A 26889-nucleotide genomic window follows, 5' to 3' on the forward strand; every position below is an offset into this window, starting at 1 on the left:
AGACTGGGTGATAAGAGGCATTGTGGACCCCTCTTGGTCCTCTCTTCTGTGTCACTCACTCTGGGTGAAGCCAACCTCCTTGTCATGAGCACACTCAAGCAGCCCTATAGTTAGGCCCATGTGGTGAGGAACTAGGGCTTCCTGCCAACATCCATAAGTGAAAAATATTGGAAACAGATCCTCTAGCCCCAGTCAAGCCTTCAGATGAGTGCAGCAGACACCTCGACTATATCCTCATGAAAGACCCTGAGGCAAGAACAACCCAGCTTAGCCCCTCTCAAATTCCTAATCCACAGAACTGGAAAAAAAATAAATGTTCACTGCTTTAAGCTGTGAAATTTGGGGGTAATTTGTTATGCAATAGTAGATAACCAATAGATTCTTTTTTGGCCCTGTGGTTAAAGGTCTGCTCTTCTCTAGGGAAAGGGGCTCCAGTCCTGGGTCTGGTCCCTCTTGCAACTACAGGGGCCACTACAGCACCCACAGGCCAAGGTACAAACCACAGACACTGGGCCAGGCTGCCTATGTACTCACAGGCCGTTTATTTATCCGAGACTAAGGATGAGAGAGAGAGGATGAAGAGAAAAACCAGATGCCTCAAGGTGGTAGAGCTGATGGGAGAAATGAACAGAAAGGCTCCTCCTCTTTCTCTTGACACAGACCCCAGGGAACTCCAGCTTCAGATGGGGCCTCTGGGGACAGTTTAGGGGCCCCTGGGAGGCCTGGCAGTTGTCAGCTAGGGTCAAGATCCCCAGAGGGGCAGGTCCCGGGCTCGGAATGGCTTCTGCATACACAAAATATCTCTCCACAAAAGGCACTGGTGTGGGTGGGGGGAGCAGCAGGGAGGCTACCACATCACTGGCAGGATCCACTGTGTCCTGAGTCTGGGTCCCAGCCTCTCTCAGGGGCTGGGTCTCTGCCTCCTTGTTCCTTTCCTCTCCCTTCCCTCAGCCCAGTGGTAAGCAGGCAATCAGCGGAGGGCCAGGTCAGGCCATGTGGTGGACACCCCCTCTTCAGGGCTAATGCATCTGACGACCTCTAGGCTAAGAGCCCCAGACGGGTGACTTTGGCCGAGAGGAAGGAGTGGATGATGAAGACCATTGTTTTGGGGCATGAATGCAGGTCCAGCTGCTGCAGGGTGGACGGAGAGAAGGGTCAGGAGCCCCATCCAGCCTGGGCCCCCGGACAGCATCACCCCCCAGCCCCTCCACTCACAATCTCTCCTTCAGCGCCCCCGAAGTCCAGGAAAAGGAGACTGGCACCATCGTCGGAGGACATCTGCAGCTTCTCAAAGGGTTGTTGGAGCAGCACAACTTGGGCCGCACCTGGCTCAGCCGCCCACAGTGTGAAGCCTTTGTCAATATGCACAGAGAGGCTGCAGGGACGGCCGTTCCATGTGCAGGCTGTGGGGAGGGTGTGGGCATGGGCACAGCGACACCTCAGAGACCGCAAGCCCTACCTCCAATCCCCACTGGCAGCTCCAAAAGCGGAACTTGAATGCCACTGGAGGTGGGAGGCTCACTGTCAATGCCATTTGTACACCCACCCTGTATAGAGTCACCCACGCTCTGAAATACAGAAGGATGAGCAGGCAGAAAACCTATACCCCACTTCCAGTCCCACTGCCAGCAGCCAAGGTGGAAAGGGGGAGCTTCAACTCTGCTTTGGACAGGAGGCCCACTCCCTATAAATGCATCAGCAGACCCACCAAGCATGGCCTTTGGAGACCTTAGAGGCCTGTAGACTTGCCCAGTTAAATGTGAATTTCAGATAAGCGATGGATCATTTGGACATACTTAGACCAAAACATTATTTGTTGTTTTACCTGAAATTCAAATCTAAGTGAGTGTCCTGTATTTTTTCTGGCAACCCTACTCCAAGTGCCATCTCTCATATCCTCACCAGCAGAGTCACAAAGCCGGCACAAGAAAACCCCTGGGAAAAGAGTCTCACTACCTACCAGGGCACCTGCACATCCAAAACAGAGGGCCCTCAGAGACCCCAAATCCCACTCTCTCTCCCCCTCCTGAAGCACCCTAAAGAAGGAAACTTGAATGCCCCTGGGGATAAGAGGTTTGTTACCAGAAAGGCACTCCCAGATCCACCCAGCCCACCTGTCGACACCTCCTGCACACCCTCAGCAGCCCGGTGACAGCCATCCACCAGCTGGCGGGTCCAGGCAGCCAGCTCCTGCGGTGACTCCACGCTGAACAGGTGAGTGTCCACACCGTGGCGCGTACCCGTGCGCAGGGCAAAAGAGAGCTCTGCATCGTAGGACAAGGAGCCCTTGGAGGGGCCTGAGTGCACCAGCCTGGGGGCAGGGGGCAGAGGGCTAAGCATGAGGCCTCAGGCAGCAGGGAGGTAGTTCTGGACCATGAGGGTGGTTACCTGGGAAGGGACCCTGCGGCTCCTTTACCACCTAATGTGGGGACAGGACTTCCAGACAGCCACTGATTGACTCACAGGAGACCATCTCCTGCCACCCGTCCCCTTGCCCCCTCGGCTCCAACCATTCTGGTGTCTTCAGACACGCCAAGCACACTCCTGCCTCAGCACCTCTGCGGTTCCCTCTGCCGAGCACACGCTTCCCTGATTATCTACATTGCTCTCTCCCTCACTTCCTTCAGACCTTTGCTCAAGTGCCATCTCCTCTGAGAAGGCTTCCCTGACCTCTCTGTCTAAAATGGCACCCCTCCCTATCACTCACTAGCCTTACTTTTCTTTATGGTACCAGAAGTTATAATTACTTTTCACTGTTTTGGTTGGCTTTTGTCTTTTTCTCCAGAATATCATCTAGGGTACACATTTTTGTCTAATTGTTCGCCACTATATTCCCAGCAACTAAAACAATGCCTGACATATAGTAGGTGCTCAGTAAACATTTGTGACCTGAATTAATGAATCACTTAATTAGGCAGGCAATTCATGACCTGCTTATCCCTGGTAGGCAGCAGGCTCCTGACAGGTACGCCAGAGCCCAGCCCAGAGTGAGGAGACATGGACAACAAGGGCCGAGACCCCGCAGCTTGACTCTCACTTGCTGTGTAACCTTGGGCAGTTCAATGCCCCTCTCCGGGCAGCAGACCCCAGAGTTCTGTCCCTTAGCCCTCTTTGCTCCTCACTCCACATACTTTCTCTCGTAGCTTCATTCCCCCTTGGAGCTGCTTCTGATACCCAGTCCCCTACTTTGCAGCCCTAAACTACAGACCCACAAGTCTCCAAGTTTCCTACCCAAGCTCCCTACCTGTCCCTCGCACACTCTGGACTCAACTCAGTGTCTTGCTCTGACCTCCTCCCTTTGCACTCCCACCCCCAGTCCCACTGCTCCCCCAGACACAAGCTCCAAACCTCCCATTCATCCATTCATCCGGACACCTCCCTCCCCCACCCCCTCTGGTGAGTACTAAGCCTGGTTGATTTTACCACCCATGTGTTTTCCAATGCAAATGCGGCCTTTCTTCTCCATCTGCTGCCTCCACCCACCTCCACCAGCTCTCCTGCATGACTGCTCCCACCCACCCACCCCCAGCAGGGTGAGAGGCCCGCATACCGCAGAAAAAAAAAAAAAAAAACACAACCCACAGAGCCACCTCACTCCCAGGCTCAAACTCTTCAACTCCGCCCCAGCTCTTAAGATAAGGCTAAAATTCCTTAACCAGCCAATAGAGGCTCCGCAAGATCAGGCCCTGCCAACTCCCTGCCTCTCCATTTCCTGCAGAGAGTCTACAAACTGATTATAGCACACTCACAGCTCCATGAACGTGCGAGAGCCCTTCATGCCTCTGTACCGTTGACTATGTTGTTCCCTCTGTGTGAGATGCTTTTCCAGCCTTTCTTAAATAGCAAACTTCTACTCATCTGTCAAAGTCCAGCTCAAATGTCACCTTCTGCCCGAAGACTTCCCCCACCAGGCCAGGTAGAGTTAAGTGGTTCCTACAACTCTGCATCCTAAAGTCTGTTCCTGGGTCAGTGTCCCCCGCCAGGCTGGGGACTCCCTGAGGGCGGAGCCTCTGGGGGCTCTCTGTCTCCTGAACCACACAGCACAAGGTTGGGCAGAGTAGGCATCAATGAATGAGTGACTGGTGGGACCTCATATCCTTCTGTTCCAAGCCCCCATTTTACAGATGAGGAAACCAGGGCCCAGACAAGGCAGAGACTCGCTTCAGGCCACCTGGGGAATAACTCAGGGCAGGATAGGGCTGGAATCCCCAGCTTCTGAGGTCCAACTAGAGCATCGCTCCCCAAGCTCTGGGTGGGACACGCAGTCCTGCCTGTCCGCAGATACCTGGTGGTGATGAGCGGGGCAGTACGGGCCGGCCGGCTCAGGGCCTCACGGGTCTGGGGGAGGCAGCAGTAGAGGAGCAGCTCCTTTTCGGTCAGCAGGGCCAAGGTGGGTGCTCTGCCCCCACTGGGCAGCTGCAGGAGGCAAGGCAGCAGTGAGGAGGGACGGAGAGGGGAGAGGTCAGAGGGCCAGGGAGGGGTGAGGCAGTGAGGGGCAATGGGATTTGGGTCAGCGCCAGGACAAGGGAAGAGTGGGGAGGATAGGTCCCGGGCCCTGCAGGCACCTGCTCAGTCAGCCAGCCGATCTGCTTGATGTCCTGGCTCCCGGCTGTGCTGGTGGCTGACAGCAGCGCCTGCAGCTCGTCCTTGACCCAGGGCATCAGAGCGTTGACCTGGGCTTGGATGGCAGCTGCCCACGACCTGGCGCTAGCCTCATCCTTAGCCCTCAGGAAGAGGGTGTCCCGGCCATCTGCTGAACAGATCTCCAGATACCTGCAGGCACAAATGAGGTGGAGGGGAGGGCCCGTCCACTGGGCTGCAGGTACCCAACCCTGAAATCTGGCCCAGGAAACCCCATCTACCACAAAACCAGAAGAAACCACAGGGGATGTCCATGACAGAATCAGGAGCGACACTCGCTACAGGGCTCCAGCCACAGTTGTTGGAGCCTCATGGGGCTTATCTACCTTATCTCAGGATAAGAGACTATCTCACACACACACACATAGGCATATACACACAAACACACTCAAACATGTGTGACGGGGACCAAAATTATCACTGTGTGAGGATTCATGATTTTGCCCTGTCCTCCTGGTTTCTAAGGAGAAGGACTGTCTTGCTGGGCCATCTCCCAGGTTCTCCTCTGTGGTACAGAACCAAAGTAACGCACTGACGGGGTAGGGGTGTGGACACAGCAACTGAAGAGGCTTGGTAGCCTGAGATGGTCTACATAAAAAGAGGTTGGGGGCAGGGAACTTCCCTAGCAGTCTGATGCTTAGGACTCCATGCTTCCAATGCAGGGGGCACGAGTTCGATCCCTGGCTGGGGAACTAAGATCCGCGATGTGGGAAAAAAAAAAAAAAAAAAAAAAGAGCTGGGGAATGGAGAAGGGAAAAGGGCAGGGAGATAAAAAGCCACACAAGTAAGTGTGGGGGAAAGGTTTCAGGGAGGTACAAGAGGAGTTAGTGACAGGGAGAGGACTTTCAAATGTTCTGTGGGGCATTAAAGATTCACTCCCCTTTGGCTTTTCTGTAAACAGTGAAGTGGGTCAGAAACTGGAGAACGGCTCACACACATCCATTCCAATGCCCTCCACCTCTGCCTTCCTCCACTACAGAGCTCCCTTGCAGCTAGCCCTGGCCATCGACCCAGTTCTGACCAATGAGAGAGAGAAGGCTCTGGGGAGGGTGTCCCTTCCCAAATGAAAGGTAAAGCGTTCCCAGCTGTGGTAGTTAGTTTCCAAAGGTGGCCTCCACCAAATTCATCCCTCCCTGTACACACGGTGCACCTCTCTCATCAAGAGGTGAACCTTCTTTCTCCTCTACTTGGCCTTGTGACTTGGTTTGACAAATAAAATGTGGCAGAAGTGCCATTCCGGCATTCCCAAGCCATCATGAAATCCAACTAGCCCGAGGCCACCCACCCTGAGAAGAACAAGCCAGCCACATAGAAAGGTCATACTGAAAGAGGAATGCTTAGCCAGCCTCTAGCTGTTCCAGCCACCCCAGCTGGCACGTGGGTGAAACAGCCATCTTGGACTTCCATGCCCAGCAGATACCACACAGAACAGAACTGGCCGGCTGATCCAGCCCAGATTACAGAATTGTGAAAAATAATAAACTGTTATCTTCTAAGCCACTAAATTTTTGGCTGGCTTGTTATGCAGCAATAGAACAAAATACCAGGAGAAAAGTTCCTTTGTCCTTTGCCTTCTTCCTGTCTGGAATATGGACACATGCTTGGAGATGCAGCCACCATCCTGCTTCCAGGAAGAAGAAAATCCACAATAAAGATGGCAGAAGGGGAATTCCCTGGCAGTCCAGTGGTTAGGACTCCGCACTGTCACTGCCAAGGGCATGGGTTCAATCCCTGGTCGGGGAATTAGAATCCCACAAGCCACGTCGTGCGGGCGAAAAAAAAATTTTTTTAATAAAAATAAAAAAAGGAAGCTGGAAGCCTGATGCCTTGAGGGCATTCTTGAGCAGCAACAGCAGCCTAAACAGCTGACCGCTGGACTTCTTTTTAAACATGTGGAAAAATTAACTCTTCATTTATTAAGCCATTTCATGCTGGGGTTTCTGATACTTGCAGCCCAATGTAATCCTAACACTAAGTAAAAGTTTGAAATATTTTTCATCACATTTTGGTTACCAGATTGTGTTCCTTTGACTGGGATATTGTGCTGATATGGAAACCCAGTTATATTCAAGTTACACATACGTACACAAATCAGGCACATGTACATACATGAGTATACACATACAAATATTAACACAAACACACACAAACACATATGCACAAATCTACACCCCTGCCCATGCAAATGCTCACATATGCCCACAAACGCTTGTATTTAAATGCCATCTACATGTAGACACACATAGAAATAAAAGTACACACATGCTTCAGGTGATGTCTGGGATCAGGCTGGGATCCACAATTAACCTAAAGTTCTATGAGTCTCAGGAAGGACTGACACCACCTCACCTTCACCCAACACAAGGCCCCTTTAGTGGAGCACCTGTAAGTGACCTGTGAATCACTAGTTCTTGCCTCATGGGGGCAGGCTGGGGCTGGGGCAACAAGCAGGGCCAGGAGATACGGATACTGAACATTAATCAGCCCTTCAGGGCAATGCTAGGCATTGGTCTGGCATTGAACCTCAGCTGTAACTAGGACCCACAGCACAAGCCTTTTATGCCCAAGCCATATACACACCACCCCAATACTGCACACCGCATTTAATCAACATAGACTGCATTCACCACCATCATCACTCAAGCCCCTGAAGCTTCTGAAGCAGAGAGGGCTACCTGGAAATAAGGCAAGCTCCATTCCTTCCAGGTTGTGTGATCTTGGGCAGGTTACTTTCTCTGTCCTCATCTACAAAATGGGGGTGAAATAATAGGACTTTGCCTGTAGGGTTGCTGTGACAGTTAAGTTGTGCGTGATAAACACTCAGTAATGTTGGCTGGTATCAATCTTATCATCGGTGTTAAAGGCTGCGCAGATGTGAGGAATGGTAACTTTCCACGGCCCTGACGCAAACGTTACCAGACATCTCAGAACCTCAGCAGAGTTAGAAGAGACTTGAGGGGATCACTGAGTCCGATATCCTTGTTTCACAAAGGGGAATCTAAAGGTTAGTGAGGAAAAGGGACTAGTTCAAGGAGAACCAAGACTGGAATCCAGGGCTCCTTGGCAGACCAAGTTCCTCCTCAGATGTGAACTGCCCAGAGGGAGAAGAGAGAAGCAAAGCACACTATCATCCCTATAACTTCACCCTTGCATCCATTCAACAAACATTTCTTAAGCACCTGCTACGTCTGTGCATCGTGCTTGTCACTTTGCAACACAAGGGAATCTTTCCTTTGGCCCCACTACCTAACACGAGGGCATGTCTGTCTGAGTTGCCCCCTACGCCAGGCTTACCTGGTCTCCGGGTCAGTGGGGGTGCACCTCCTCGAGACATATGCCATCTTCAAGGACATGTGTTTGGCATCATGGAGGTCCCGGGGTGGGAGGCCAGGGGAGGAAGGCTGCCGCTGAAGGGGTGAGGCAGGAGGCGAGTCCCAGCCAACCGAGGTCCCACTGGCAGAGTTCTTGAAATATGGTGAGACCTCTTTCATGTACTTGACTGGTTAGGGGAGAGGTCAGCAGTTACCACTGTGACATGGGCTCCCACGTAGCACACATCACAATTGTCACTAATTCATTAAAAGTTTAATTTATGTCCACTATCACTATCCTCCTCTAGGCTAAAGTCTCGGACAGGGAAGCATGGTAGAAAATTCTGGATGCATGCCACCATCCATTCTCTCACTTTTCCCTTGGTTTATAGACACATGGCCACTTGGAAGAAAGACGACATTTCCCAGCCTCCTTTGCAGCTAGGTGTGGCCACATAACTAAGTTCTAACCACTTAAGTTTAAGGGTTTAGAGCTTCAGGACGGCTGCTTAAAGGGAATGGGCAACAGCTGCAGCAAGGCAGTGAGAGAGCACTGGGAGACAGAAGATGTGATTGCTCTGCCGCTGTCCCATTGTTTGCCTCTATCTCTTCAGTCTTCTCATCTGCAAAAAGGAGGGGCTGCATGAGATAGTCCTATGATGGAGGCTGCTAATTTTCCTCCAAGATAGTCATAAACTTCCATCTTAAGACTTCATTTTCTAGGTTCCCTTGCAGCTATAAGTGCCCATTTGACCAAGTCTGGCCAATAGGATGACAGCAGAAGAGATGTGCACAGCTACCAAGTTCTGCCCATTAAAGAAAGGGGCACGCCCTGGTCTGGGAAGATCCTACGTGCCGCGGAGCAACTAAGCCCGTGTGCCACAACTACTGAGCCCATGTGCTGCAACTACTGAAGCCCACACGCCTAGAGCCCGTGCTCCGCAACAAGAGAAGCCACCGCAATGAGAAGCCCATGCTCCCCAACGAAGAGTAGCCCCTGCTCGCCACAACTAGAGAAAGCCTGCGCGAAGCAGCAAAGAACCAGTGCAGCCAAAAATAAATAAATAAATAAATAAATTTAAAAGAAAAAAGAAAGGGGCACGCCCTTCCTTTCCCTGTCTTTTCCCTTGACAGGTTGAGCTGGCTAGAACACTGACTGCTGGGGCACCATCTTGACCAGGAGAACATGAGCCACACTCTAAAAGGCTGACTAACAAACAGAAATAAATGGATGCTGAGACTTTGGACTGCCATGTCAGGCTTGAACTGTTACATAAGAAAGCAAGGAGCCTCTATTATATATAAGCCATAGTATTTTATGGGGATCTGGTTACAGCAGCACAACTTGTACCCTAACCAATATGATGTCTAGAGGCCCTCTTAGCTCTGACCAGTCATCACTGAGTGAGTATAGTGGACTCCTTCTAGAATAGCATTGTCCAACAGAGACAATGATTTCTATGATTATGAAAACGTTCTCTGTATACACTGTCCAACACAGTAGCCACTAGCCACATGTAGCTATTGAGTACTTGAAATGTGGCTGGTACAAAATTCAGAGGAACTGAACTTTTTATTCAGTTCCTCTGCCCAAATGACCCATAAAGTCATGTTCTGATATGTGATCCTGCTCTCCTGGCTATGCTAGCTGGACCAGGGGTCAACCCCTTACCCACACTAGGTTACCCAAATTGAGACTGTTGAGAAATCCTACACTAATGTCTTGAGCACACTTGAAAGCTATAGGGGCAACCACCTTCTGCAGTGAGGACAGAGAAGAGAGAGCTAATTTGTAGGGAGAGAAAATCAGTGGAGATGCATGTTGAGAGACAGAGGGAAAGCCCTGCCAGGCATCTGCTAATGTTCTGGTTTCTGATACTCCTCATTTAGAAAGTCAGACTGCCATTCCAACAGGAGTTATGATATTTGCAACCGAAAGAGTCTTGATTGGGGCCTGGATTCCATGCCTTTTGACAAAAGGAAGATGTCAGTAACAAAGGGCAGCTAGAAGTGAAAGGCAACATGATGACAGGGTTGATCCGAGAAGAGCTTGGTGGGAGAAGAGTTTCAGAGACAAGTCAGTTTTCTTGAGCACCTAATATGTGCCAGGTGTTGGACTGGCTCTAGGTAGGACTGGGATGGTAAACATGTGACACTTGAGCTACCACTTGTTTATCCCTTGCTCAAGGAAGCCATCACAAATCAATCATAGTGTTCTATGGCAGCCATAACCAATCAATCAAAGCTAACTGATAATAAAACATTTTGGCATTCTTATTCTATCAGTTAGTTGAGTTTGGCTGCAAATAATAGAATATATGATAACAGTGCCTTAAGCAATAAAGATATTTATGATTTCATGTAACAAGAAGTCTAGAGGAAGGCAATTTCAGGATTGGTTCAGCGGCTCAATGACATTGGATCCTGGATAGGCCTCTCTGCCATTGGATCTCTGCCATTCTCTGGCCTTCCCCTCATGACCACAGGCTGGTTGCAACAGGCTCAAGCTAATCATTCCTTACATGACAAAACCCAAAGCAAGAAGGGAGGAGGCAGGCAGAAAAAGGGCCGTCTCCTCACATCTCCCTCCTACAGAGAGGTAAATATTTCCATGAAGCCTTATATCTCATTGGCCTGACTGGGCTGCATGCCAACTTCTAGCAAATCATTAGTAAGAGTGAATAGTCACGATTTATTTAGACCAATCACAATTCAGCCTCTAGGGCTGAGCATATTCCCACCCAATTAAAGCTCTGGTAGCATGGAAGAAGGGGAAATGGTTGGAAGACAGACAACCAGTAGTGTCTGCCACACCTGTCCCAGCATCTGGACTGTTCCCAATTCTGATGAGCAGCAGTCTCCTATCTCTAAAAATGAGCTGCTAGAAGGACAGTGTGTACATCAAAGTGGTTAAAAGTCTTGCCCGAGCACTGGTCTCTCTTCTCCCAGCCAGGCTGTCCCCTCTGCTGCCCTACTGAATAGTACCTATGCCTGCTAGCCCTTGGGCAGCCTCTCTTCCTCTCCTCTCAGCCACCTCTACTCCCATGGCCATCTGGCTTGCTAGCCATCTGATGTCTGCAGTCAAGGCCCAGTCAGTATGCTCTGCCTGTGAGTGGACAGACCAGGAAGGGGTGGGGAAGCAGTTCTTGGCCCAGCTCCCTGGAAGAACCACATAAGAAGCTATTTCTGTTGCAGGAGACTGACCCTGAGGCTCAGATAGGATCCAAGGCAAACAGGGGTGACAGTGAGAGGGAGTTACAGCCCTATTGGGGTTGGAAGAGAAGTTACATTGAAAACAAGAGCAGATTTTTCTGAGAGAGCTAAGCCTAGGTCTGAAGATTGGGAACTAAGACTAAAAATGACTCATCCTCACCATTACAGCAATGACTTACCCCAGGATTATGCCTCAAGGGGCAATAGAGGTGGGACACATCACAGCCTACCTGACAGCCAAACCATTCCCCTACTTTTTTTTTTCCTTGCTAACAGAACCCAGAGCCCAAAAGGCTGGGCTTCTCCCCAGCCCAGGGGGAAAATCTTGACTGGTCAAAGCAAATCATGATCATTCCATCCCTCTTGCTCATGATTAGCTTAGAAAGGAACAGATGATACAATTCTGTCCAATGAGCTGTGAGGGAAAATATACTCCCTTCCCTTCCTCTTTAGCCTTTAGAAGTTGCTGGGAGGGGGGGAGTTGGTCCTAAACCGATGATAGTCACTTTGACCCCAGGATTGGGGTCCACACACTGAGGATGGTGAATCCTTAAATTAATCCACCCTGGAGTCATGCTGACTTTATGTATTCTGGAAGAAAACATATTTTCTTCAATGTTTAAACCTCTTTGAATTGGGTTCCTGTTACTTGCAGACAAAAGCATCCTAACTAATACAGCACCCACCCATTCCCCCGACTCTGACTCAGGCTGCAACTGATATATCTCCCTACTATAATTAACTACGTCCCTCCCCTGCTCAAAGCCATGCTCTGGCTCCCTGCACTCTTCACCCAACTGCAAGGCTCTCCAGGACCTGAGTCCTGCCTACCTTGCTGACTTTACCTCCTGCCACATCCCCAGTCTCGCCTCTAATCCAATTATACTGACCTCCTCAGAGCTCTCAGAAGCTGTAGGAGCTTCCAAATGCCTTTAAAAATGCAGTTCTCCCTGCACAGAATGCCCTTAGCACATGGTTTGGAGACAGGCACTCTAGGATTTGAATTCCAGCTCTGTCTAGCTATGTGATCATGGACGAGGTAATTCACCTCTCTGGCCCTCAATCTGCAGACGTTATAATTAAATAAGATGATATAAAACATATGACACAGGTTCCGCCCACACTTAGAACTCTGCTGTGATTTTGTGTGTTGGGGCTGTCTCTCGCACCAAACTGGGAGCTCCTAGGAGACAGAAACCAGGCTTGATTCGAACCCAGAGTCAGTGCTCTGTGAATGGAGAAATGAACGCCAGGGCAGGACAGGTTCGTTCAGCAGGCGGGAGAAGGTGCCACAGCCCAGAAGGTCCTGACTCAGCTCACACATCGCCTCTCTAGGAAACCTTCCCAGATACCCGCTCTGGAACCTCCACGCCCACCACCTCCACAGTCCCCTAGACCCCACTTCCCTATGTGTCCATGTGGGAGTCCGTGTTCTCCTCCAGGCTGGGAGCACTGTGAAGGCAGGGACCCTGACTGACTCGTCTCTGTACCCCCCAGAATCCAGCAGGGATCTCCAATGCTACGTGCTCAGCAAATGAATATTTGTCACCTTTGAAGCCAGAGAAACTACCAGAGGCCCTGCTCACCCAGGCCATCCCAGAAGTGGGTCCTCCTTCTCCTCTCCCACAGGAACATGCTATAGATGGACAGCATACCAGCTGGTGTCTGAAACACGGCTTGTATTTCACCAACCAATCAGCCTGTCCCAGAGTGGGGGTGGGGTGCTGGGGCCCCCAGAGTATGGCCATAAATAGCCCAGCTCTGAGGCCTCCTCCCTGCTCTGATTTCTGCCTGAGTCACCCAGCCAGGCAGGGCAGGGCTGCCCAAAGGCAGTGTCCTAGAGAGCTGAGGGCAGGACCATGACCCTGTGGCCAGCATTCTTGAGACCCCAAGGATAGACCCAACTGGTATCCACACCCTCCCCAGCCAAACCTCTGGCCCAGGAGCCTGGTAAAGCGGATACGTGGGCCCTTCCTCCTCAGGAAAGTTGAAACAGACACAGGACACCCTGCCCCTTCCAGAGGCCCCGACTGCCAGCTCTGCCAAGGAGAGAAGCCAGCCCTGACCCCAAGGAGCCAGGAATAGATTCCACTAGAAATGCAAGGAACAGAGGCAAGGCAGGACCATTTGCCTGGCCCAGGACAATTGGGAGGGAACATATGTGTTGCAGAGAGAAGGGGATACATCTGTTCTGGCTCAACACAGTATCCCCAGTACTCATCCCAGTGCTCAATAAATGTTTATGACTGAATGTCTTGGCTTTGAGTCTTGGCTAAAGCCTGTCCCCTAAGCTCAAGCTGTTCCTTGTCTGTTCAGCGGGTGCTCATTTACTTGCCCCTGCCTGAAATTACATGATCTATCCATTTGCTTACTAGTCTACAGCCTCTCTCCTCTAACCAAAATGTCAGTTCCATGAAGGCAGGGACATGTTTCCTTGCTTTTTAGGGTATCTCCAGCATCAATAATAGTACCTGACATATACCAGGTATTCAGTAAATAAGAAATGTGTTAAATAAATGAATATTGACAAGCCTGGGGCTTCTCAGGATGGAGACAACATTGAATTGGGCTCTAGAGTGAGGCAGGCTTGGGTTTAACTTCCTTGCTCTGTGACCATGGACAAGTGACTTGACTTCTGTGAGCCTCTACATCTTCATCTTTATAATGGGAGTAAAATATATCTATCTCCTAACATACTGAGATTCAATACTTGTAAAGCACTTTGTCCTGCCTGGCATAGAATAGGTCTTCAATAAATAGCAGTGTGGTTATTATTTCTGCTACTATTCTTAGTATGACAGTATAAGGGGATGAGCACAGGATGTCATGACAGACAGACAGACAAAGATTTCAATCCAGGCCCTGACGCTTACTCTCCGGCCTTGGCAAGTCCCACAGTCTCTCTGAGTCTCAGTTTGCTTGCCTATATAATTGGCACTGATACGCCAGCTTTCTGAGTAAGGCATTGTGAGGATTCAAGTCCAAGCTGCCCACCTGCCCACCCAGGATGCTGAGGAGAGGACTTGGCATTCCAACGGGCTCTGGATGATCTTTGAGGTCCTGCTGGTCCAGCAAGGCTGGACTATACATAGTTCCCAACCACTGGCAGGCCTTGCAGCAGAGCTGCCTGGATTGCCACACTCTGGGGCATAAAATCTGACCTTCCACACCCTTGTACAGTATAGGGGGCACCATCTATCAAGATCCTAAAGGCACAAGAACACTTTGAACTTGCAATACGCTTTGCAGGAATCCCCTTCAGATAAAGGTTCACAGGTGCATAGAGGGGTCATGGCATCATTGTCTATGGCACAAGAGACTAGGAGCAACTTGAATCCCATGAATAGGGGTTGCTAAATACAAGAAGTGAGCTCAGGACTTCCCTGGTGGTCCAGTGGTTGAAAATCTGCCTTCCATGCAGGGCATGCGGGTTCAATCCCTGCTGGGGGAACTAAGATCTCACATGCCGTGGGGAAACTAAGCCCACACGCCATCTCACAACTAGAGAGAAGCCCGTGAGCTGCAACAAAAGATCCTGCATGCCAACGAAGATCCTGTGTGCTGCAACTAAGACCCAGTACAGCCAAATAAATTATTTTTATTTTTAAAAGTTGAGTTCCTGGCAGACCACTCAGTCCTGTTCACGGCTACATCCCCAGTGCCTTACATCGAGTCTTCGCATAGAGCAAGGGCTCAATAAATATTTGTGAGATGAATGTCTGAATCCCAATAATGGGATATTATGCAACCATTTAAGAGAATGAGGACTTCCCTGGTGGCACAGTGGTTAAGTAAGAATCCGCCTGCCAATGCATGGGACACGGGTTCGAGCCCTGGTCCGGGAAGATCCCATATGCCACAGAGCAACTAAGTCTGTGCACCACAACTACTGAGCCTGCACTCTAGAGCCCACGAGCCACAACTACTGAGGCTGCATGCTGCAATTACTGAAGCCCACGCACCTAGAGCCCATGCTCCGCAACAAGAGAAGCCACCACAATGAGAAGCCCGCGTACTGCAACGAAGAGTAGCCCCCGCTAGCTGCAACTAGAGAAAGTCCGCACGCAGCAACAAAGACCCAAACACAGCCAAAAATAAATAAATAAATTTATTTTAAAAAATAATAATAATAAAGAGAATGAAACAGAGCTACATGTGCTGAGTTGGAAAGAGGTCCTCAACTTGTTCAATGATAAAAACAAATATGGAAACCTTTCTCTGGAAGTGTGTGAAAATATTAGCCATGGGTATGAGAAGATAATTGCTTTACACTCTCCTGTTTGTTTTTTTAATTAAGGATATATTACTTTTCACATTTTTTTAAACTCTATTTTTCAAAAATATACCATCAGGGTCTGGGGAAGGGGCGGCAGGTGCCATGTTGGGCCACAAAGGTGGCAAGAAGCCCCTGAAGGCAATTCAAGCAGAAACAGAAGAAGGAGCAGAAGAAACTTGAGGAGCTAAAAGCGAAGCCCCGGGGAAATTCCACCTGACCACAGGTGGAATTAAGAATTAAGAATTAAGAAATTAAGATTAAGAAATTAAGAAATTAATTAAGAAATTAAGAATTAAGAAATCTGGTAGGGACTTGCCTGGTGGTCAGTGATAAAGACTCCACCTTACAATGCAGAGGACACGGGTTCAATCCCTGGTCAGGGAACTAAGATCCCACATGCCGCGGGGCAACTAAGCCTGCGCGTCACAACTACTGAGCTCGCACAGAGAGCTGCAAACTACAGAGCCCACGTGCCCTGGAGCCCACGCACCACAACTAGAGAGAAGCCCGCGTGCCACAACAAAGGATCCCACATGCCTCAACGAAGATCCCGCATGCCGCAACTAAGACCCGATGCAGCCAAAAATAAAATTAAATAAATAAATAAGTAATAAATAAATCTGCAAAAAAAGGAAATCTGGCAAAAAGTAATCTACCCCTTGTGTCTGAGGCAATGATGATCATTAATTCCATTCCTGTTTAAACATCTGGATTCTCTGCCATAACATCTGTTGCTACCTATAGCTAGAATGAAGTGTTGTCTTGGAACATACTGTACATTTAAGAATAAACTTTTGTTAAAAACAAAAAAAAGGGCTTCCCTGGTGGTGCAGTGGTTGAGAGTCCGCCTGCTGATGCAGGGGACGCGGGTTCGTGCCCCAGTCCGGGAGGATCCCACATGCCACGGAGCGGCTGGGCCCGTGAGCCATGGCCGCTGAGCCTGCGCGTCCAGAGCCTGTGCTCCACAACGGGAGAGGCCACAACAGTGAGAGGCCCGTGTACCGCAAAAAAAAAAAAAAAAAATCCGCCTGCCAAGAGCAGGGGACACGGGTTCGAACCCTGGTCGGGGAAGATACCACATGCCGCGGACCAACTAAGCCCCTGCGCCACAATTACTGAAGCCTGCGTGCCTGGAGCCCGTGCTCCACAAGAGAAACCACCGCAATGAGAAACCCGTGCACTGCAACGAAGAGCAGCCCCCACTCGCCGCAACTAGAGAAAGCCCACGTGCAACAAGGAAGACCCAACGCAGCCAAAAAATAAATTAATAATAAATAAATTAATTAATTTTTTAAAAAAATTTAAGAATATGGGTTTTGACATCTGACAGATCTGACCTCAAATTCCATCTCTGCCCCTGTGTGACCTCGGGCAAAAGCTTCACCTCTCTGAGTTTCAGTGTTCTCACCTGTAGAATGGAATGAATAATGGACCTTGAATCATAAGGGTAGTTTTGAGGATGCAACAAGAAAGCACATGGAAGGCACCTAGCACAGTATCCAGCACACTGTAGGTGCTCATTAAACAGCAGACATACCATCACTATCATTAACATTCTTATCATTATCATTATAATTTCTACCACCACCACCAGCAGCCAAGCTCACATAGCTAATCAAGGCCAAAACCTGCCTCCAGAGCCCCACAAGCATTTTAATCAAAGATCCAGGGAACAGGCCAGGACTGAATTAAGCCAAGTTTTGTCTGTGGGGACTCACATGGCCCTAAGCCGTATGGGTGTGCAGCCAAATTAATGTTTTCTTGAGAACAATGATTAGAACAACAGGTCTTTGCAGCCATGGGAGGACTGGACGGGGGCTCCATTCATGCCTCTGTTCCCAGGACACAGGTCCCTCAGGCAACTCTCAGGCACAGCATCACTCGGCTAAGCTACATGGAGTGGCCTCAAATTAGCTGCATCCATTAATAACATCCCACTTTTGACAGTGGTGATGTATTAAGCCAAATTTCAGGCAGGACACTTGGCAGTGTCCATCTCCCAGGCAATGAGCTGACAGGGGGCTGGCCTTGGAGTTCTGAGGACTCACAGTGGAAACTCTCAGGGGTCAGTCAAGCCCAGCTTGAGCCTTAAGCCCCATCTTAAACATTTAGGAAAGTGAACTGCATTTGAGGAGGTTAAAGGCAAAGTAGAAACGGTCAGGGATGTCCCCTAGGTGATCATTCCCCCCAAACTCACCAACATCTAATGTGTGCTGGGCTTGGTGCCAGGCTTGGGGCTCTGAGGCAAACTACACATGACTCCTGCCTGCAGAGACCTTCAGGTTTACTGGAGAAAACAAAAATGCTGCTGCTGATGTGATGACGACAAAGGTTGACATTTATCAAACGCTTACTGTGTGGAATTGTGCCATAAACCTCAAATGCATTGTCTCATCCTTATAAATAGCAAATAAAATAAATGAGTGCCTACTTATGCACACTGGTCCCAGCATGTTACATGCATTATTTTTTTATGTTGCAAACAACTATGAGAGGTAGGTATTATCCAAGGCAGAGTCAATAGTGGCCTCTGCAATCAGACAGACCTAGTTTTGAATTCTGAGTCAGCCAATTTATTAGTTGTATGTCTTGCAGAAAGTTATTTATTCTTAACAAATCTTGGTGACTTTGTCTGTAAAACAGGGATTATAGCAATTCCTACTATTCTCTGTGTCTTTTATGTACATGCTACTCTATGCCTGTATCTTTTTTTTTTTAATAAATTTATTTATTTTTGGCTGCGTTGGGTCTTCGTTGCTGTGCGTGGGCTTTCTCTAGTTGCGTTGCTGTGCGTGGGCTTCTCATTGCGGTGGCTTCTCCTGTTGTGGAGCACCGGCTCCAGGAGTGCGGGCTCAGTAGTTGTGGCTCACGGGCTTAGTTGCTCTGTGGCATGTAGGATCCTCCCAGACCAGGGCTCGAACCTGTGTCCCCTGCACTGGCATGCAGATTCTTAACCACTGCACCACCAGGGAAGTCCCATGCCTGTATCTTTTAAAAGCCTGATCTTTGTGTGGGGTGAACCTTCTCTACTTTGTACAAAGTACTAAAATTGGCTTTATTCATTTTTGTCCTTTAGTATTATTTTTTAATGCATCACAGGCTCCCTGTTACCTGTGTCTTGTCAGCCTCACTGCAGGTGGAGGGAGGGGAGGCATTTGGCTGTCCCTCCCTTTTCCCCCAGGCCTGATCTCCAAGGGCCCAGGCTGGCCCTGCTTCCAGATCCTTGCACACAATGGGCCTCTCTAAGCAGCAGACAGAGGCGTGTTGGCTGTCAGCTTGGGCCCAGACTCTGGTCACAAATACATCGCTATAGCTGAGAATAGTCTCAAGACACTTGTGCAAACTCCTGCCCTCAGAGAGGAAAAGGTCTAGAAGGCAGGCTGGGGTTGCTGATACCCAGCTGAGCCCCTGACTTAGGCCAGGGAAGTAGGGTTCTGGCTGGCAACAGCAGTTTGCTAGTGACCTCTTTTCTTCTAGGATGTTCTCAGGAAGCTCTGTACCCAACAAGCCCCAGACTTCAGGAAAGATGCCCAGCTGCCCTCCCAAGTTCACATCCAAAGAACAGGCCATGGGCCCTTGGAGGTGGTCTTAGAAGTGGGATGAGGCCAGGGAAGTTCTGAACAATGTGACCAGTGATTGGGTGCTTGGGAGGATCCTAAGCCCAGAGAGGCTTCCAGGAGCTCTGGCTCCAGACTGGCGCAGCTGCCCAGTCTCCACAAACTCCCCCAAATCTCAAGGACCAGTCACAACCCAGCATCCTAGATCCCTCATGTCCTCCAGGCTTTTCAGATCACCCATGCGATTCAAAGAGTCTTGATGCCAGTGCTCGCCCCCACTGGGTGGAATTACCTCCTACAAGCCTGCTGGAGAGCAGCTCAGACAGAGACTTCAACTAAGAAAAAGCTGGGAAAAAACTAACATGAAGGCTACAACCTCAAGACTCCTCTTTTTTTTCAAACCTGCTTGGGTCAAACCACCACCATCGCCCTCCTGTTCGTGGCCCCAGCCTCTTTGTTGCCATTCTGCATCTACAGTTGCCTCCCTCCAAACCAGGTTGATGCTGTAAAGCCCAGAGCTGACCATGTGAGCCTCTGCTGAAAACCCTTTAACCGCTCTGTTTCCCTCCAAATTCCTTTAGTCTGGCACTCAAGGCCCTGCAGAATCTGTCAGTCTGAATAGCCCTCTCTTTCTCCACTCCCTTCCTCACCCCAGGCTCAGATAAAGCTGAATTACTTCCCAGGCAACTCCCCAGGTAAGTCAAGTCATTTCACCCCTTCGTGGTTTTGCTCACACAGCTCCCCTTCCCGGAATGCCCTTTCGCCACCCCATACCCACATCTGCTTATCGTTCATAAAGTGCCAGCATCCCCTCCTCCAGGAAGTCTTTCCTGACCACCTGCCTCCTCCAATCCCTGCGCAGACCCCATCTCAGCACCGGTGACAGGATGGTGATCTGGTAGGTTTGCTCAGCTATCTGCCCCACGAGACTGAGAGTCCCCTTGAAACCACTGAGTAGAGCAGTACAAAGGGAGGAGGAGAGAAAGAGAAAGCAGGAGAGGGCTGTCATCCAAAAGGGAGGAAAAATACCAGAAGATTATAAACAACTTTATGCTGAGAAATTTGACAAGTTAGATGAAATGGACAAATTCCTTGCAAGACATAAACTACCAAGAAAAGAGAAAAAACAGATCATCTAAATTGCCTTATTAAAGACATTAAAATCGGGAATTCCCTGGCGGTCCAGTGGTTAGGACTCCGCACTTTCACTGCAGGGGTCCAGGGTTCGATCCCTGGTAGGGGAACTAAGATCCCACATGCTGCGCAGTGTGGCAAAACAAACAAACAAACAAAAAAACCTTTCTGTAAAGGTAGCTTCCCTGGAGAATGCTACCAAACATTTAAGGAGGAAATAATACCAATTCTATATAAATGCTACGGGACAGGAGGGGAGTCACTAACATTTATAGAGTGCCTACCTTGTGCCAAATCCTATGCTGGGCAAGAGGCAGGCCAGGCTCCATCCAGCAGCCTGGGGCAGCGTTTGCCAAGGAAAGCTCTTGGCCTATGAAAGTCTTAGAGAACATAAGTGCTGGAAATCCTCAGTCCTGGGATGTTACACATGGTATTTCTCTTCCCTACTCTATGTGCAACAGACATTGCTAATCAATTCCAGCTCCTTTCTGCTGAGTCCAGATAAGACCTCCCAATCTTTCCAAATATGGAACTCTCAGTAGCCACCAAGGAAGCTAACACTCAAAATGAAAGCTGTTGGTCATCTCTGATCTAGCTTAACCCCAACAGATATGAAAACTGAGCCCCAGAGAAGACGAGGGTCTTGCCTAAGGCCAGATTAATTACAGAGCAGACAGGATTTTAGACGCTGATTTTTAAATAGTTTGTGTGGAGAAGGCAGTGTTCATATTTTGTCTCCCCCACTCACTGGTGGGCTCCTTCAGGAAGGGCCGGGTCTGCTTTAGCTTCTGACCCAATGCTCTGCAAATCAGGTACATAGTAGGTTTCTGGAAATGCTTCTTGGCTTTAGTGAGGAAGGAATGGAGTAAATGAGGTAGAAGGCTTGGGTATTAGCCCCGAAACCAGGAGATGCTTCAAACGTCTAACACTCAGAGATGCTACCCTCTCAGAATGATCCACACTGAGAAGGCAGATAGAGACATTCTTTACCTAAAGATGAGGAGGTGAAGGGGACCTTGGCGTGGATCAGAAATGTGTCTACAGTACAAATTATACCATCCATGGACTAAACTTTCAGACAGCAGAGACTAAAAGAGCTTTTCAAGTCAACCAAAATATGACATTTTGATGAATTTCAACTGTTTAAACTGCATTACTGGCTATAAATACCAGAGTGATGAGGCATATGGGAGGGAAAGTCTCCTATATCCATATCATTAATGTGTGATCTTGTTATTTAATTTTGCTGTTAAAATATGATTGATATACTTAAGCTTTTAGGGACCAATACTGCAGAGTCAGCTTTCAGTATATATTTTTAAAATGCAACAGTAGCATTTAAATAGACACACAGTACATTTAAATAGATAATAAAATGTAAAAATAAAATAAAACAAAACAATAGAGAATTTAGGTCAAGAATGCCAAAGATCACCCAGGGATCCAGAGCCTGTTTGTCTCTGTGGCCTCTTGGAGACCTCTTTGGGGACACAAAGGCAACCTATCAGGATCTGGGCCTGGGGCTCAGCTCCGCAGCTTCACCGGCCATGGCATTCTCCATCAGCCCCCACCACCTCCGTGTGCCTGTTCTGGGCCAGGAGCCAAAGACACATTCTTCAGGCCCCCATGGCTTCCGGAACTGAGAGAGTGGAGTTTTTTTGGGGGTTTGGTTTTTGGGTTTTTTTAACATCTTTATTGGAGTATAATTGCTTTACAATGTTGTGTTACTTTCTGCTGTATAACAGTGAATCAGCTATATGTATACATATATCCCCATATCCCCTCCCTCTTGCATCTCCCTCCTACCCTCCCTATCCCACAGAGTGGAGTTTGATGAAAGGGCTGAGCAGAGCAGAAACCTCCTGACAGAGCTGGCAAAAGGCAGAAGTGGGACCACCCCAGCAAGAGACTGTAACAACCTATGGGAAACTGAGGCCCGGAGAAAGCCAAGGTCTCATCTAAGACCACACAGTGACGGGATAGTGGAGGGGAGACACCAAGTCCCCCCCGCCCAAAAATAATACTCCTCTCTGAGCCTAGCTGGAAGTATTTGACGTCCTGCTACATAAAGGCCAAGTCCCCTCCCAAAGCAAGATGGGTCTCAGGGTTTTAGGAGAACTCAGAGTTGAGAGCTCCCCTGGCTCCTCAGGAAAGAATCTTAGCCGCCCCTTTGCCAGTCCCCGCCCTTCTCTTCCCCTGAGTCACTCACTGGGTGGCAGATCCTGCCTGCCATGGACCTTTTGTCCTACTTCCACAGCCCAGTAAGGCAGAAGTTACATCCCTGCCCTACAGATGAGGAAAGTAAGGCTCAGGGGAATGAGGTGACTCGTCCAAGGCCACAGAGCTAGGGAGTGGGAGAGAGGAAATGAAAGCCAGGTCAGCCTGGCTCTGGGCCAGCTCTGCTGCCACTGCCCTTGCTGTCTCAACGCGGATCCCCAAGTTCTGTTTCTGTTTTCAACCCTGCCCACCTCCCAGCCGACACTGCATGAGGCCTGGGGAAGGTAGGGAAGAACTGAACACCCCTGGGGTCCCCAATACTTACCCTCAAGCACCACTTCTTTGCCTGTCTTCTTTAGGACTTGCACCGCCTCATCATGGGTGGCAGAGGAAAGGTCTTCCCCATTCACGGACAGGATGGCATCCCCTACAAAGAGGGCCTCCGTCTGGTCGGCTGCCAGGCCCTTGAAGATCTTGGAAATGAGAATAGGCATCTTGTTCTCTCGGCCCCCTGCACAAGCACGGAAAGAGGAAGAAACTGAGGCAGACACTCCAACACTTGCGAGTCACATCGAGGCAAAATTATTTCTGAAGGTCTCTCACCATGTCCAAACCAGTGCTGGGAAATGGGGAGTGGAGAGTAAAGAGAATCTCAGAAAAGAGCCTTAGAATTTAGGACACTAATAACACTTGCAAGTCATTTTCTAGATTTACAATATTATAATGGATCTTTTGGTTAAATGCTTTGGGTGTTCACCAGTGTTTGAGTAACTTACAAGGTGCTTCAGAAACTTTTTTCTTATTTTATTTTGGATTTTAAGCAATTTTCCCATAATGGGGGAACCCACTGATAGCCTCTAATCAAGAATAAAGATAGAGGGCTTCCCTGGTGGTGCAGTGGTTGACAGTCCGCCTGCCAAGGCAGGGGACACGGGTTCATGCCCGGTCCGGGAAGATCCCACATGCTGCGGAGCAGCTGGGCCTGTGAGCCATGGTCACTGAGCCTACAGCTATTGCTATGGCCACGAAGGATCTCTTTAGCAATCAGAAAGCTTTACAACCTAGGATCCAGGCTAGAAACCAAGGCCTTAGATTCTAGAGATTTCAAAAGCCTATCTGGGGACTTCCCTGGTGGTGCAGTGGTTAAGAATCTGCCTGCCAATGCAGCGGACATGAGTTTGAGCCCTGGTCCGGGAAGATCCCACATGCCACAGAGTAACTAAGCCCGCGTGTCACAACTACTTAGCCTGCAAGCCACAACTACTGAGCCCACACGCCACAACTACTGAACACCTAGAGCCCGTGCTCCACAACAAGAGAAGCCACGGCAATGAGAAGCCCACGCACCACAACAAGGAGTAGCCCCTGCTCACCACAACTAGAGGAAGCCCATGCACAGCAACAAAGACCCAACGCAGCCAAAAAAAAAACTAATACATTTTACCACATGGCTTTATTTCTAAATTCTTGAATGTCCTTTTAAAATCAGAAACAGTAATAACAGTAATAACACCATGCTAAATGCTTTCAATCTTGTCTCGCTGCATCTCCACAACACCCCAGTCACACAGGCATGCTCAGATTCCTACTGGGAAAATTGAAGTGTGGAGAGAAGCCCCTTGCCCAAGGTCACCCAGCTGGTTAGCGGCAAAGCCAGTATTTGAACCTAGGTCTCCTGGCTCCAGAACCAACACTCTTAACTCTATGGTAGACTGCAAGGCCCTCAGGTATCACACTAGTGCTCCATCCTCAAAGATGAGGAACAAGTGGCCCAGGTCATAATTCCAATGTCACCCAACAAACTGGTGGCAGAAGTAGGACTGGAATGCCTCTCCAGACCCCCACACAGGCCCAACAGTTTGTTCATTGCACCACACAGAGCGTGAGACCTAGGAAAGGAAGGAGTTTCTATTTATATCTATCTGCCCTCTTCTGCCTGAAATTAGGGACTTCAGTTCAGTTTGAATCCATGATTATTCTTGGATGCCTGGGCTGGGCTGGACCCTAAAGGAAAGGTCAATGTCGCAACAGGAGCCCAGTCTCCATACATGAAGAACTGAATGGAGCTGGTATTCCCCTGACACCTCTAAAAAGTACCCCTACTCCCACCTGGAAGTATGACGCTAGGAGGTAACTTTATGTGACCTTGGAAAGTCCCCCTCCTCTCCAAGACTCAGTTTGTCCATCTGCAAAATGGAACTCTGTATGAACTCTAAGTTCCTTCCTGTTTTAACACATTGAGTGCACAATTTCTGGATTGATCTGTTGCCCTATCCCATGCCGGAGTTTGAAGGCAAAACTGGTGCCCACTCCCTGGCTTTCCCATTTTCCCTTTTTAGATCCCTTTGGTTGGCTGCATGGAAGTTTGCCCTTCCAAGGGGAAGAACCGACTCCTCTGGACACTCTCTAGGGGCCTCATAACTGAGGTTCAAATCCCAGCTCTGTCGCTCACTGACTGTGTGATCCTGGGAAAACCATTTTACTTTTCTGCGTCTCAGTTTCTTCACCTACTAAATGAGGATTATGCTTCCTACCTTTTAGTACTTGTTGCCAGGATGAAGTGGGTCCTGAGCCTAGAGTACTGGGCATAGCACTTGGCACACAGTGGTAGCCAAGTCACCATCATCCCCACCCCTTCAGGAAGGAATGGTGAAGCCAACAGCTGGGGTGTGCAGTTTTTTTAGCACGAGGTTAGTTACTTTGGGAGTCTCTCATGACCTCTATTCTTCCTCTCATCTAACAGCCATAATTCTCCAGGCACCTACTATGTGTTGGCAGGGTGAGTACTTTGGACTCCTGTTTTCATAGAAACATCCCAATTCTACCATTACCCTCATTATATAGTTGAGGAAACTGAGGTCCAGAGATGGGAAATGACTTGTCTAAGTTCACACAGCTGATTCTCGACTTCAGTCTGGGTTGCCCCCTAAAGAAAGCTGTCAGTACTGGGGGCTGAGAGCCCATCTCAATCCTTCGGAAGGTGGAAATGGTCAGATCAGGAAACTCAAACCCAGCTGTTAGGGCTCTTCACCTAGGTCCACAGCCTTTCTAGGTCCTCAGATTTCTAGGTCCTTTCTGGCCCCCTGTCTGTGAGCCCAGCCCAGCTGGCGCCTCCAGCTAGTCTCCAATCTCCCCACCAGCCATGCTTCCTACTCCAGGCCTTACTCCTCCCTCCCACCTCGGTTTTGTCTTGAAGACTTCCCCTCCCTGCCCTAGTAGCACCCCAGGCCTCAGTCTCCTTTCTCCATCCTTTGCTCTCCTGGGGTCCCTGTTGTTCTTGATCGCCATGCAACCCTAGACTAGGCAACCAGTCTCAGATCTCTTTGCCTCCACACAGAACTCCCCACTCACGTGTCCTTGGTGAGTCCGCAACGCCCTCCACACCTGTGCCTTCTGACTGAGACCTCAAAGCCCTCTCCGACCTTGATGCTCCTGGTGCTCTCGGTTCCCTCTGTCCTCTCAGACGCCCTTACCCCCAGACAGAAGCCATCCAACTCCATGTCCTCAATACGCTGCCAGCCCCCGCGACCTCTGCGCCCTCGGCGGTCCCACAGACACCACGACCCGTGCCCTCGGTGGCCCCGCGCCCACCTTTAATGCTGATACCCAGCCCGCCGGCGTCGGCCTTGCGCACCGTCACGCGGCGCCGCTGGAGCAGCAGCGCCTCCGGCAGCGGCGGAGACTTGGCGCCCGGTTCGGCGGCGCCGTTCAGCTGCGTGGGCTCCGGCTCGCGCTGGGCACCGGGCTCCGGGCCGGGCTCGCCATCGGCGGGGCTCACGGTCAGCGCGTCCTCCTCTAGACTGAGCAGCACCCGCTGCCACCGGTCGCCTCCAGCCCCCGAGCCCGCCCCGGCGCGCAGTTCCAGCAGCCCAGTGCGCGGGGCACGCCTGCCTGACGCCATCTTCGCCTCCGAGCCCCCGGGCCGCCGCGCTCGCCCTGCCCCGCAGTGCCCGGCCCGCTCCAACCCACCGCCTAGGGCGGAGGGCAGGCGGAGCCCGGCTGGGCCAGCCGCCACCCTACCACTGGCCTCTGGGGGTGGAGCCTCGAGGGGCGGGGCTATCCGTGGGTGTGGCTAACGGTTAGTGGCGTGGCCACAGTCAAGCTAGAGAGGTGCAGGGGCGGGGTCCAAGAGCCGAAGGATTTGCTGTGGGACTACACGGGGGTGGGGTCATAAGGGTGTCCGGGCGGGGCCACGAGTTAAAGCAGCCAGCGGGTGAAGTGGGATGGAGAGGGCCATTAGGGGGCGGAACTTCGTGTCAGCGGCTGGACCCTAAGACCCTGTGGAGGAGACTGCACCCGGCATGGCCGTGGAGGGCCGGCGCCGTAGCTCGCCCACTTGGGAGCACAAGAAAAAGAGACAGAACCGTGGATTCTGGTGCGAGGCTTTGGGCGTTGGGGTGGGCTGCACATGGCGGAGCGCCGGACTCCAGGGACAGGGCTTGAGTTTAAGAGGTAGACACGAGCTGCGAGGGACTTCGCAGGCAGGTTGCTAGTGGAGGAGATTTGAGGGAGCTGGTTTCCCACTGTGGGGCTGCAGCTT

At 50.2% G+C, this 26889-nt stretch overlaps 2 protein-coding genes across 2 annotated transcripts in view; both read right to left on the reverse strand.

Moving 5' to 3' along the window:
* The window catches only part of CDK5RAP1 (CDK5RAP1 mitochondrial tRNA methylthiotransferase), a 102972-nt gene extending 98667 nt beyond the window's left edge, over positions 1-4305 (reverse strand). Inside the window, exon 1 of the mRNA XM_024742923.1 lies at positions 4286-4305. The gene's annotated coding sequence lies outside the window, so the exon portion shown is untranslated. The remainder of the gene's footprint in view (positions 1-4285) is intronic.
* On the reverse strand, positions 514-26265 carry SNTA1 (syntrophin alpha 1). The gene is made up of 8 exons (XM_024742928.1): positions 25941-26265; positions 22675-22860; positions 7936-8140; positions 4566-4773; positions 4286-4416; positions 2115-2311; positions 1216-1403; positions 514-1131 (listed from the first exon to the last, which is right to left on the reverse strand). Exons 1-8 carry the CDS (start codon positions 26248-26250, stop codon positions 1039-1041), a joined length of 1518 nt encoding a protein of 505 aa, XP_024598696.1. The 5' UTR covers positions 26251-26265; the 3' UTR covers positions 514-1038.
* Between the last annotated feature and the right edge of the window lie 624 nt (positions 26266-26889).

This window comes from Neophocaena asiaeorientalis, unplaced genomic scaffold (assembly GCF_003031525.2).
Source record: "Neophocaena asiaeorientalis asiaeorientalis breed wild unplaced genomic scaffold, Neophocaena_asiaeorientalis_V1.1 scaffold82, whole genome shotgun sequence".
NCBI lineage: Eukaryota > Metazoa > Chordata > Mammalia > Artiodactyla > Phocoenidae > Neophocaena > Neophocaena asiaeorientalis.